The sequence below is a fragment of the Ostreococcus tauri genome, assembly GCF_000214015.3.
Source record: "Ostreococcus tauri WGS project CAID00000000 data, contig chromosome 09, whole genome shotgun sequence".
In the NCBI taxonomy this organism is placed as follows: Eukaryota; Viridiplantae; Chlorophyta; class Mamiellophyceae; order Mamiellales; family Bathycoccaceae; genus Ostreococcus; species Ostreococcus tauri.
The window spans coordinates 492,313-503,913 of record NC_014434.2 but is presented as its reverse complement, the minus strand read 5'-3'; the positions used below and the strand labels follow the sequence as shown (position 1 = coordinate 503,913).

Here is an 11,601-nt window from a genome sequence, read left to right as displayed (position 1 = left end):
GGTAGCCTTTTCCCGGCACCTTCTCATGCCGAAATTTGTACAAGGTAAAACACAAGTTGGAGTACCCCGATCATACTGTTTCCCCATACATAGCTTGACGGATTATGACTCAAGAAAAGGTGTGCACAACCTACCCCGAGTCTGAAACGCTCACTACGGCAAGTGCGCGAGCCGCGCTCGGCGCCACGCGTCGTCGCTCGTCCGCGTCCGCGGTCCGTATCCAACCGCCGCGCCCAATCCGCACGCGAACACAGCCGTGAGCGCGAACGACGTCGCGATCGTCCGCCGATACCCGAACCGCCGCCCCACCAGTCCACTGCACGCCAGACCGAGGGCGTAGGCGAGGCAGAACCCAAAGTCGACCTCGCCTAAGAGCGCCGCCGGGTACGCGTCCCGCGCGCGCAGCGCCGGCTTGCACGCCATGTATCCCTCTCTGACCGCGTGGAAGCTCGCAAAGTTCACGAACGAGGCGCACAGGAGCGTCCACGGGAGTCCACCGCGGACGTCGACGTCGCCGTCGCGCGCGCGGGGCGCCATCGCGCGCGTCGGTCTCGCGCGTCCGCGGTCGACGTCGCGATGGGGCCGCGAGATAAAACACACATTTCGTCAACCCTAATATATTCACGCATCGTTTTCGACCGTGTGCGGCGCCTCGGGCACGCGCGTGATGGGCACACGAGATAAAACGCACATTTCGTCAACCCTATCGTATTCACGCATCGTCTACGACCGTGTGCGACGCACGCGTGACACCCCGCGCGACGCCGACGCGCCATCGATCGCCGCGCGCGCGCGCGGACGATGTCGCCCCCGCGCGCGCCCGTGGACGCGCGCGACGCGGACGCGGCGACGTCGGACGCCCCGGCGCGCGCGCCCGTGGACGCGGGCGAGGGATTGGAAACGTTTTGGGGACCTCACGGCTGGACCGCGGCCACGGCGCGGGCGCTCGACGGCGTCGACGCGGCGTGCGCGCGAGGTGCGTCGCGAACGCGTTCACGCGAGCGCGGGTGAGCGACTGACGGCGACGCGCGCGCGCGCGGGCAGTGGGGGTGTGCTTCCGGAACGATGATGATTTGGAGGATTCGCGCGCGGCGGCGAAGGCGTGCGCGGGACGGACGCGAGACGCGCGCGCGGCGGCGATGCGTGAGATCGAGACGGCGCTCGCGGTGGGGGGGGAGGGCGCGCGAAGCTTTAGGGAGGAGGTCACGGTGCGAGCGAACGGGATGAGGGAGGCGGTGATGGCGTTGACGCGCGCGGCGGAGACGGGGACGAGCGCGGATGTGCGGCGGGCGTGCGGCGCGGTGTTTGAGTCCACCAAGGCGTTCAAGACGTGCCCGAGGGATCCCGTGCGGGCGGTGTCGGCGAGGTTGATGAAGACGGCGACGCTGGTGAAGGATGCGTGCGAGGAGATGGGGAGTCTGGGGGAGGACGACGTCGACGCCGACGAGGAGGACGATTTGAGATTCGGCGCCGACGAGTTTAGCGAAGAGGAGAAGGCGCGAGGCGAGGCGCTGGCGACGTTCGGTAAGGCGTGCATGACGCTCTTAAAGGGGCTCATATTACCCACGGTCAAGACAAAGTCGGCGAAACTCGAAGCTTTGGAGCCAATCGTGGAGGAGTGCGCGGCGCTTCAGAACGCCATCGACGACGTCGGGTGCGGTTGCTACCCGCCGCATGATCTAGAAGAGCTTCGATCGAGCGTCGCCGCGTGCGCGAGCGCGGGAAGAAAGATGTACGCGTGCGTTCGCGACGCCGAGATCGGGGACGACGCGACCGCGGCGTCGCTCACGGAATTCGAAGCGGCTACGGCGACGGTTGAAAAAATATTGCAACAATGAAAAGTTTCATTCATCATCTTACAGTGCTACGGTGCTACACCTCTTGCTCGCGCCAAGCCCCATCTTTGAGATTCGCGCTCCAGAATCGAATCTTCCCATCCGTGGCGGCGGTGGCTATGACGCTTCCGCTCGCGTTCCAATCCGCGCTGTTCACCTCGCACGGATGGTTCAGACGCCCGAGCTCTGTCGCCTTGCTCACGCCGCTCGTGGTGACGCCCTCGAACTCGTACACCGCGCACTTGGACCCACACGCGGCGACGAGATTCAAAGCTCCGCGAGCGGTCGTCGTGGCGCTCCACGCCAAGCACGACACCCGCGCCGTGAGTCCGTCCGCGCGCTCGTCCACGACGCGCCACCGTCCCATCTTTTCGTCTCTCGCCAATACGCTCACCGAGTGTGTCGCGTCGCTCTCCCACGACGTCCCGAGAGCGAGCACGGGGAAATCGGCGATCCCCGTTCGTTCGCTCGCGCGTCTCCACGCCACCGCCGTGCAGGTCCCGTTCGGCCGCGCGCTCTCATATTCACCCGTCGTCTCCCAAACCGTCGCCGTCGTCTTCTCGCGCGGTTCGTAAAACCTCAACATCCCGTCCGCGCACGCCGCGGCGAGGACGATCGTACCATCATTCGATGGCGCGAACGCGAGCGCGTGAATCGAAACGCCACCGTCGACCGCCAACGCGCCCGCGAGCTCGAGCGACGCGTCGCCGTTCGAGTCGCTTCGCGCGCGCCAGAACGAAATCTCCCCGCTCGAACTCGCCGCCGCGACGACGCGTCCGCACGATGCGTCCGCGAGCGCGATCGCGGTGATGGACGACGCCGAGGGGACGCGTTCGCGAGCGACGCGCGGCCAGGACGCGACGTCGGCGGATTCCTCGGCGCCGACGGATCGGTTCGCGACGGCGCGCTCGCGAAAAACGATCGCACCGGTGGCGGTGCCGACGACGCAAGCGACTCTGGTGTCGTCGTACGCCACGCACGTCGCGGCATCGTCGATGGACATGACGAGCGTCGATGGAGTGCGCGCCGCGAGTCGGTGACTGCGGTTTCGAGAGCGCGACGTCTTCGTCTCGACTCGCGCGACGATCGAAGACGTCGTGTCGATCGCTCAGTGATCCGGCGTTCGCGCTAAACGCTACGAATGCACTGTGATCCCGATCGTCATCGTTGATCACCGCGCTGGGCGACGCTCCAGTGCGAGATGAAGTCGTTCACCGTGCGACGCGTCTGCATCGCCGAAGCCGCTTGTTGAAACATAGCCGCGCGCTCGTCCCCGGCGCCCGCGCCGTCGCGTCGCTCGTCCTCGAGTCCTTTCATCAACAGTGCAAATTCGTCGAAATCCATCGTGCCGCTCCCGTCGACGTCGATGCCAGCGAAGAGCTCTCGGGCTTGGCGCATGGACGACGCGTCGCGTCCAGAGACGAGCGCCCAAGCCTCGGTGAACTCCTCGAATTCAACCTCCCCGCCGCCGTCCGAGTCTAGGGCGTCGAAAAGTTCGCGGAATCGTAAACGCACGTGCTCGCCGAGCGCCTTTTTCATCACCTTGCGTCGACGAAGCATCCATCGCTCTGTTTGCACCTTCCAGTCTCTGCGGCGAAACGATTCGAGCGCCGCTACTTGGCGAGACGGAGACGCTTCGTCGAGCGCGCGAAGGTCCGAACGGAGTCGATCAATGACATCGAGAACAGCCGACGATTTAGTCGCCAGCGCGAGCGCCGTGGACATAGCGAGAGGCGGTGAGTAGAGATCTCTATTAATAGGCTACCGGTACTCTCGCAAAAACTGTCTTTTCGTCTTCCGCGCCTACCTCGGCACCGGGCAGAGAAAGAAAGAAACGAGCGATCTGGTCGATGGCCGACGCGCACGCGGACACGCGAATGAAGTACCGTCTGGGCCGTGTCCCTCGCGATCGCTCGGATCGAGATCTTCCGTGACGATGAATTCGTCGTCGACGCGGCGGGCTAATTCAGCGCACACGCTGAGCTCGACGAGCGTCGTCTCGCCATCCGCTCTAGCGTCTTCATCCTCGTACGCTTCGAGCCAATCAACGCGAACGAGCGCGGACGTACGTTCGGCATAGCCCTTTGCGAATGATTCGTCGATCGAGAGAACGAGCGCGCTCGGAGAGACATCGGTGACTTCCGGCGCTCGATCTCGTTCTTCGCCGGCGAAGAGCGGAGAGTCCAGCACTCGATCGAGATCTTGCGTCGATTTCCCGGCGTCTTCGTAAACCGTCCCAGCGACAACTCGAGCGACGGTTTCCATGAGCCACATCGCGTCCTGGACGTCCTGATGTGCCATCGCCAGTTGCATCGGCCAAGGACTCGTCGCTTCCCGCCACGCGGGAATGACGCAATACGGCAACGCGCATGCGTCCATCGCGTCCGCCGCCGCTTTGAACTTGGACGTTCCCGCCACTGCGGGACCGAGTGATATTTGTATGCGCCCGTATCGTCGTAACTCGCACATTGCGTCCGTCGTCGCGGCTGCGCCAATGGAAGTTCGAAGCCTCCGCGCGAAGGATGAAAAGTCTGTGATTCGTCGAGGAATGAACATCGCGCGTCCCTCGGGATCGTATGCCTCCAACTCACTGTCGTCGCTGTCGCTGAGATCGCCCAAATACGTGTTCACGTCCGCAAGTTTATCATATACGCCCTCGAGGTTCAAATCGCGCTTTAGCTTTTCCTCTGCGACCGCGCGTTCTGCTCTCTTTGCCTCCAACTTGGCCCGTCGCACCAACCGACGCCGCTCGAGCTCCTCCTCCTCCGCCGCCACGTCTATTTCCCGCCTCTCCTCCGAAGCGCGCACGCGGTCGATCAAATCGTCGTCACCGCTCTCCCGAACGCGCGTGCGCGCCGCTTCGATCGCTCGATCGAGCTCCTCTGCGTCTCCCGTCCCGTCGCTCAGCCTTCGCGCCTCGGCGAGCGCGTTCAAAGCCTCCACATCGTCCCCAAGCGCCGTCCTCGCCTGCGAAAGCCTGTACCACGCCTTGTGCCACTTTGGCGCGTTCCTCACGCACGCTCGCGCGTCTCGCAACGCGTTCGCGTCGTCCTTCGCTCGCAATCGCGCGAGCGCTCGATTACACAGCGCCATGAAATTCCTCGGGTCCACCTCCAGCGCTTTCGTGAACGCCTCGATCGCGCTCTCGCTCTCGCCTCGCGCGTACGCCTCACACGCGACTCGGTGATGCTCCCGGCCGTCTCGTCGTCGCTTCTCCGCCGCGAACGGCGCCCAGGACGTCGTCATCGCGTCGCCCTCTGCGTCGACGCGCGGCGTCGCCGTCGTGCGTTTTGAAACGCCTTTTTAACCAAAACCCCATTGTACGCACACACGCGACACACCGTCGTCCCGCGTCTCGCGCGCGCGTCCACCGCGCACGCGCGCGCGCGGGATGCTCGGCGCGCGCCTAGCGAGGGCGATCCTCTTCGTCCTCGGCGTCGTCTACCCCGGGTACCTGACGTATAAGACGCTCGAGCACGACCGGAAGCGACCGGACGCGTGCAGAGGGTGGTGCTGCTATTGGGTCGTCTACGCCGCGTGGGCGACGTGCGAGCGAGGGTTGGATCGCGCGTTCGACGGGAGGGTTGGGTTATATAGAGAGAGTAAAGTGCGTGCGCGCGATGCCGAGGCGAGAGACGCGGGATGGAGGACGTGAGGGACGAATGTTGACTGACGGGTGGATTACGTCGACGCGCGCGCAGGTGGCGTTCGTGACGTACCTGTGGCACCCGCGATTCCAGGGCGCGCTGTACGTGTACGATAGATTCTTAGCGCCATTCTTAGCGAAACACGAACGCGGCGTGGACGACGTCTTGGCGACGATGTTCGAACGCGTCGGGGACGTCGCCGGACGCGCGTTTCGCTCGGCGTACGCGTACGCGCGACGCTCGGTGAACGACGCCTTGAGTAAAGCCACCGAGGCACAGATGGCGGCGCAGTTCGGCGGTGGGGCCAGCGCGTCTGGGCGCGCCGATCGCGTCGATCTCGTTCGAAGACGCGCCGTCGCGCACGCATCGACCACGTAGCTCTGACGCGGCAGTCGCGTCGTCGAATACACCAATACCAAACGCCGCGCCGCTAAGCCGCACTCACCGACGCGCTCGATGTCCGCCAAAGCCGACGCCGGAGGCGATAACATGATCGAGGCCGAGCAATTCGCCGCGCCGTTCACGCACCTCGCCCTCGTCGTCGCCGCCTTAGCCCCGACGTTGATCGAGATCGATCCGAATGTGCAGATCGTTCTCGTGTCCACGTTGTGCGTCATCGCGGGCGCGTACCGGAGCGTCCCGATCGCTCGCGATGGCGGTGGGGAGGTTATGACCAAGGGCGACGCCCAGAAGTTCCCGCTTCTCGGTTCGTGCGTCTTGGTATCGGCGTTTTTGGCGTTTAAGTTTCTGCCGAAGAGTTGGCTGGACTACGCGGTGAGCGCGTACTTCGGAGCGCTCGGGTTGGTATCGATCGGTGGGGTGCTGACCCCGGTCGTGCATGGGATTTTGTTTAAAGGGAAGAGTTTGAGGAGTTACGAGCTATTCGGGGTGCCGCGAGTGCGGTGGTTGAACGAGGAGCGGTGGACGTTTGAGTGCACGGCGGCGGAGGTGGCGGCGTACGCGTTCGCCGCCGTCGGCGTCCTAGGGTACGTGAAGACAAAGTATTGGTTAACTAACAACGCGCTCGGGATGGCGTTTGCGCTGCAAGGGATCGAGTTCTTGACGATCGACAGCGTGCAGATCGGTTCCATCTTGCTCGCCGGGTTGTTCGTCTACGACATTTTTTGGGTATTTTGCACGCCCGTCATGGTGAGCGTGGCGCGCTCGTTCGACGCTCCGATCAAACTTTTGTTCCCAAGAGTGAGCATGAGCGCGATCGCGACCGCAGATAAGCCGTTTAGCATGCTCGGTTTGGGTGACATCGTCATCCCGGGTCTCTACGTAGCGATGATTTTGCGCATGGACAACGCGAGACGCGCAGCGGCCGCGGCACCGAGAAAGTCCGTCACTCGGTCCGAATCCAAGCGTGCGGCGACGGCGTCTCGAACGGTGAATCACGATGCGGGTGACGTCCCCACGTACTTCCCCGCCGTCTCTCTGGGTTATCTTCTCGGCATTCTCACCACCATCGTCGTCATGAACGTCTTCAACGCGGCGCAACCGGCGCTCTTGTATCTCGTACCGGGCGTCCTCGGCGCCACCTTTCTTCGCGCCGCGTTCGCGGGCAAGGGCGAGATCTCAGCCGTGTGGAATTTCTGTGAGGGTCTAGAGGAAGCTCAGGCCGAGCGCGAGGCCGAGCGCGTCGCCGCCGAGGCGAAGAAGTCATCTTAATACGTAGTGCGTAACCGAATTAGCGCCAGTTCGAACCCGCACTCGGACGCGCTCGCACATGATCCGTTTCGCCGCGCTCGCGTCGAATGATCCCATCGCACTTCGTGTGAGCTCTTCTTACGCCGCGCGCGCGCGCGATCCTTTGCTCGCGCGATGGTTGAGCGATCTCACGAAGATTGAAAAATCAGAAAACTGGGACGCCTTGGAGGTTCTGTGTTCTTTTCCGCACGCCGATGTCGGCGCCGCGCTCTCCTTGGCCGCGAGGCGCGGTCGTTCGAGGGAACTTGAGCGTGTGGTGAGCAAACGGCGCGAACGGGACGTGGATTGGGCGGAGAATCTTGCGCGCGCGGCTAGAGCGGCAGCGAACAGCGGACGAGAGGAGGCACTGGGGGTACTCTTGCGGTACGGCGTCGCCGAGGATGATTTAGGGACGTTGGATAGCGTGTTATTAGACGCGTGCTGCGCGGACACGATGGAGAGCGACGCGGGCGCGCGCGCGCGTTGCGTGGAGTTGGTGCTGAAGAGCGGCGCGGACGCCAACTGCCGAGGGACGCGGCAGGGGTGGAAGCCGCTCCACGCGGCGGCGAAACGAAACGACGTGAATGCGATCGAAATGTTAGTCCAAGCAGGGGCGGACATCGATGTGCGGTATCACAACGGGAAGACGCCGATGTTTGTCGCGTGTGAATGGGGGAGCGCGGAGTCGGCGCGGACTCTATTAAAGTTCGGCGCGTCCCTGTCGCTTGGCGCCGTGTTGTACACCGATCACTCGCTGGGGGCGGTGAACGAACCTGTCTTACCTCGAGACGTCGCAGTGGGTTTGCACCATGTCGAGTGCGTGCAGGTCATCGATGAAGCGTTGCGTCGAGTATGATTGAGTGAAGGGTGCCTTGAAAGGAGGTTGTTCATCTGCTGTTGTAACATGAAAATAATGAGAAATCAATACCGCGTTCGTAGAAGAACGTAAAGTAGTGTACAAAAATCACGCTCGTTGCTTACTTGGTGATGATGCCCTTGCCCCAACCTTCCGGTGCGTCTTCTTGAACAATGAAGTTCAAGTCGTCGCTCCAGCATCGCGGCGCGACGCCGGTTGCCTTGAAAATCATCTGCTCTAGCTTGCGAAAGAATCCACTATCGTCAAGAATGGGGTTCCAGTAGCCGCTCACGATGCAGTAGTGACCCTCGAACGGTGCCTTATGGTGCTGACCGTGATCGCGTCGTCCCACGAGTAAGCCGATGTCTTGCGCCGCAAGCACCGCGCTCGGGAGCTCGCTCTTCTTCATGTGACTCCACGCGTGAAACTGTTGACTCAGCACAATGAGAGCTGTGAAAACACCGACAAAGATCAAATCCGTCGGACGATCGTTGAGCAACAGTGTGGGCGTGGTGAAGACTAATGGAGCGACGCACGTGGTGTGAATGTTATTCGCCCACTGTCGCTTGGTGATCGTCCACGGATATTTGTGATGCCCTTGGAACGCGTCGATCACCTTCCCAAGCAGAGGCGTGTCCTTACTTCCGTAGTTATCCACGCTCCAGTGAAAAATCCCAGTTCCAAGATCGCTCGTCCAGTACGCCAGCGCCGCCGTCGCCAGCGCCGCCGCCGCCTCCCACGCCTCGAACCCATCCGCACCGAACTCGCCCAGCCCCTTAACCACCAACAACGCGCACGACCCGAACAACATCGCGCACTGCCTCCGCTGCTCATCGGTCGACACGAACGCATGAGGATCCATGAGTTGCTCGCCGCCCATTGTTTTGATTTGTTCTCGAAGCGTCGTTCCGAGCGTTCGTCTATCCACCTCCAACTCATCCGTGATCACGCACGTGGTGCCGTCGTAGCTCGACATCGGGTCCACATTCGGGTCATCGAATTCGTCGAGGGAGTACTGTCGCTCGCGCTTCGCTGCGGTGCCGTCGGCGGCGCTCGGCTGAGAAGATTCCGGCGTCGACGTCATCGTTGGGTCACTGACGGCGCGCGCGCGCGCGTTCGCTCGCCTCGCTCGAACGGTGCGAACGTGTGAGCCGAGAGTGATTTTGAAGATCGCGTGCGCGCGCATGGCGAGCGTGCGGCGCCGCGCGTGGGGGTCTGGGGCGTGAAACGTGTCGCGTCGCGTGTTCTAGGCGGCGAACGGATCGAGCGGTCGACGAACGGGGGTGCAGGGGGTGGCATCTCGCGCGATCGATGCGGTTTATGACTACATAAAGGGGCTAAAACGACTCGCGTGGGTTGGCTGAGGCGAAGCGGGCGTCGATCACGGAGGAGAGATGGTCGATGTCGCTGACGATGCGCTCTCGCACGTCCTCGGCGCGACCGGCGACGACTGAGAGGATGTCCGCGATCATGTCTTCGTTGCCCATGATGTTCACGTGGTCGCCCTCCGTCTTGCCCTGGAAGCCACCGACACCGAGAGGAAGTGCGCGGTGATGATACTCTCTGCTTACGACGGAGACATTGGCTGGGTTGAGTTTTCGATTATCTCGCCAGTGACGACAGACGTATCCAAGCGACACGAGAGGTATCGAACCATCGCCGTCGACCTGCCACACCCCGCGCGTCAAGACCCCGTTCCTAGATTGATCGACGTCGAGCTGATACGGACGGAGCGCGTCGTCGACGCGCTCGTACGCGTACGCCCGTTCGGATGGTTTTCCCACACCATAGAGGCAGTACACCTTCATGTTCGGTGCGTGCGGTAAAGGGCTCGTCAACGAATCACCGAAATTCGGCGCCACCTTCGACTTGATACTCGGAATACGCTTTTTCAGACGGGCGCGCGTTGCCTCGTCGAGGAAATGGCTAAACTCGGCGACGTTGTGAGGGACTGAATCCGCCAGATGCTCGAACAACAGACTCGTCGCACTCATGATTGAATGATTGAAGCTCTTCTCACTCGACTGGCCGCTCTCTCGGAGCTGCAAAAAGAAATTAACCGAGTCACCCGCCGCATCGACATCCGGTGTGCCTGACCTCTCATCGCCCCAAATTTTCGAGCCCCCTCGCGGGAGCATCGCCCAAAGCGCGCCCCACGTACGAAACGTCTCGCACACCTCTTTTATTTGGCTTCCGATGAAACGTCCCATCGCATTTTCGAGTATACCTCCGAGCATACCCTCGAGCTCTCCAAGTATCGCGGTGTCTCGCATCTCCCCGGACAGCAGACTGGGAATGGTCTTCGGTATTCCGAGCATCGGACCCGCAATGTCGACGTACGCGTGAATGTGCGCGTCGACCCATTTTTTCCCACCGCCGCCACCACCCTTCGCCACAGGTGTCTCCACCCATTCGAAGAAATACCTAGTGACCGTGTCGCCGTATGAGTGCGCGAGAATAGCCACGCGCTCGCCGCTCACTCCGTGGAGCGTCTCGATGACGGATTTCAATCGCGAAAAGTACCCGTCGCGCACCTCCAACATGTGTGGACTCAACCGCCAGTCATAAGCCGCGCTGTGAATGGTGTTCGCGTCGTACCCCAACCCTCCGAGTTCCTCTATTATTCGAGCCCACACGAAGTATCCGGGAACGAACCAGTCCACGCCCTCTAATCCCCGAACCGCTCGCAAACGGATATCCTCCGGATCCGAGCCCGTCTTCGCGTCCAGTCGCATGTGTTCCATCCAACACTTTTGATTACTAAAGAACGCCCGCGCCATCGCGGGCGTCCCCCACATACGGCGTCGAAAAAAGTGCTCCCCGCACGCCTGCCCTCGCCACAGCTCTAATCCCGTGCTCACGAATCCAGGAACGATGACCACCGGATGCTTCGGCTCTGCGCCTCCCAAAGCCATCGTGCGTCCGATGACCCCGCGCGCCCCACTATCTGGGACGTACGCCAGCGCCGGCAATCGCGCCAAAACCGTGTCATTCACCCACTCCGGCAGCGTTCCGACCACGGCCACGCGCACGCGCTCCGGAACGTACACGTCTCGCAGGTACGTCGCCGCGCACGCGATTACGACCACCGCGAACGCTCGCACGCGCTTCGACGCCCCCGCGGACGACCAATCGAACGCCCACACGCGCACGAACCACGATCTCCGCGCGCGCGCGCCCCCGATCTCCGCGCGCGCCCACGCGCTCGAGCGTTTCGACGCGGTCTTCGTCCTCGACGACGACGCTCGAATCGCCGGACGCGGCGCTCGCGACGACGACGCCCCCGTCCCGGGCGCGCGCGCGCCCGCGCGCGTCGTTCGACGCGTCACCGCCATCGCTCGCGCCGTCGATCGCTCGCGCGCTGGCCCCGTCGACGACTGCGGCCGCGGGCGCGCGCGGAAACAGTTGGTCGACGCCGCGGCGCCCGGCGCGCGGGACCGGACGCGTTCGGGGGTCCATCTCCGCGCGCGCCGCGACGTCGCGCGCGCGCGAGGCGTTCGGTGTGACGTCTACGTTACAGCGCGATCGCGCGTCGCGCGTCGATCGCGCGCGGGCGACGCGCGGGGTCGCCGCG

The 11,601-nt window shown here is 63.1% G+C and overlaps 10 protein-coding genes across 10 annotated transcripts; 4 read left to right on the top strand and 6 right to left on the bottom strand.

The window, feature by feature from the left end:
- Positions 1 to 153: 153 nt before the first annotated feature.
- OT_ostta09g03280 (Major facilitator superfamily domain, general substrate transporter) lies at positions 154 to 537 on the bottom strand (the record flags this gene model as incomplete). Its single annotated transcript, XM_022983398.1, has 1 exon — positions 154 to 537. One exon carries the CDS (start codon positions 535 to 537, stop codon positions 154 to 156), a length of 384 nt encoding a protein of 127 aa, XP_022839667.1.
- A 264-nt stretch (positions 538 to 801) lies between these two features.
- On the top strand, positions 802 to 1,838 carry OT_ostta09g03270 (unnamed product; the record flags this gene model as incomplete). The annotated part of the gene is made up of 2 exons (XM_003081268.1): positions 802 to 976; positions 1,045 to 1,838. 2 exons carry the CDS (start codon positions 802 to 804, stop codon positions 1,836 to 1,838), a joined length of 969 nt encoding a protein of 322 aa, XP_003081316.1.
- A 34-nt stretch (positions 1,839 to 1,872) lies between these two features.
- On the bottom strand, positions 1,873 to 2,838 carry OT_ostta09g03260 (WD40/YVTN repeat-like-containing domain; the record flags this gene model as incomplete). Its single annotated transcript, XM_022983397.1, has 1 exon — positions 1,873 to 2,838. One exon carries the CDS (start codon positions 2,836 to 2,838, stop codon positions 1,873 to 1,875), a length of 966 nt encoding a protein of 321 aa, XP_022839666.1.
- A 158-nt stretch (positions 2,839 to 2,996) lies between these two features.
- On the bottom strand, positions 2,997 to 3,560 carry OT_ostta09g03250 (EF-Hand 1, calcium-binding site; the record flags this gene model as incomplete). The annotated part of the gene is made up of 1 exon (XM_003081267.2): positions 2,997 to 3,560. One exon carries the CDS (start codon positions 3,558 to 3,560, stop codon positions 2,997 to 2,999), a length of 564 nt encoding a protein of 187 aa, XP_003081315.2.
- Positions 3,561 to 3,638: 78 nt separating this feature from the next.
- OT_ostta09g03240 (Tetratricopeptide repeat) lies at positions 3,639 to 5,081 on the bottom strand (the record flags this gene model as incomplete). Its single annotated transcript, XM_003081266.1, has 1 exon — positions 3,639 to 5,081. One exon carries the CDS (start codon positions 5,079 to 5,081, stop codon positions 3,639 to 3,641), a length of 1,443 nt encoding a protein of 480 aa, XP_003081314.1.
- A 145-nt stretch (positions 5,082 to 5,226) lies between these two features.
- On the top strand, positions 5,227 to 5,860 carry OT_ostta09g03235 (TB2/DP1/HVA22-related protein; the record flags this gene model as incomplete). The annotated part of the gene is made up of 2 exons (XM_022983396.1): positions 5,227 to 5,442; positions 5,537 to 5,860. The coding sequence occupies 2 exons, from the start codon at positions 5,227 to 5,229 to the stop codon at positions 5,858 to 5,860; spliced, it is 540 nt and encodes a 179-aa protein (XP_022839665.1).
- Positions 5,861 to 5,938: 78 nt separating this feature from the next.
- Positions 5,939 to 7,153, top strand: OT_ostta09g03230 (Peptidase A22B, signal peptide peptidase; the record flags this gene model as incomplete). Its single annotated transcript, XM_022983395.1, has 1 exon — positions 5,939 to 7,153. The coding sequence occupies one exon, from the start codon at positions 5,939 to 5,941 to the stop codon at positions 7,151 to 7,153; it is 1,215 nt and encodes a 404-aa protein (XP_022839664.1).
- A 58-nt stretch (positions 7,154 to 7,211) lies between these two features.
- On the top strand, positions 7,212 to 8,027 carry OT_ostta09g03225 (Ankyrin repeat; the record flags this gene model as incomplete). Its single annotated transcript, XM_003081264.2, has 1 exon — positions 7,212 to 8,027. The coding sequence occupies one exon, from the start codon at positions 7,212 to 7,214 to the stop codon at positions 8,025 to 8,027; it is 816 nt and encodes a 271-aa protein (XP_003081312.2).
- A 121-nt stretch (positions 8,028 to 8,148) lies between these two features.
- OT_ostta09g03220 (Kua-ubiquitin conjugating enzyme hybrid,localisation) lies at positions 8,149 to 9,111 on the bottom strand (the record flags this gene model as incomplete). Its single annotated transcript, XM_003081263.1, has 1 exon — positions 8,149 to 9,111. The coding sequence occupies one exon, from the start codon at positions 9,109 to 9,111 to the stop codon at positions 8,149 to 8,151; it is 963 nt and encodes a 320-aa protein (XP_003081311.1).
- Positions 9,112 to 9,364: 253 nt separating this feature from the next.
- On the bottom strand, positions 9,365 to 11,362 carry OT_ostta09g03210 (Lecithin:cholesterol/phospholipid:diacylglycerol acyltransferase; the record flags this gene model as incomplete). Its single annotated transcript, XM_003081262.1, has 1 exon — positions 9,365 to 11,362. The coding sequence occupies one exon, from the start codon at positions 11,360 to 11,362 to the stop codon at positions 9,365 to 9,367; it is 1,998 nt and encodes a 665-aa protein (XP_003081310.1).
- Between the last annotated feature and the right edge of the window lie 239 nt (positions 11,363 to 11,601).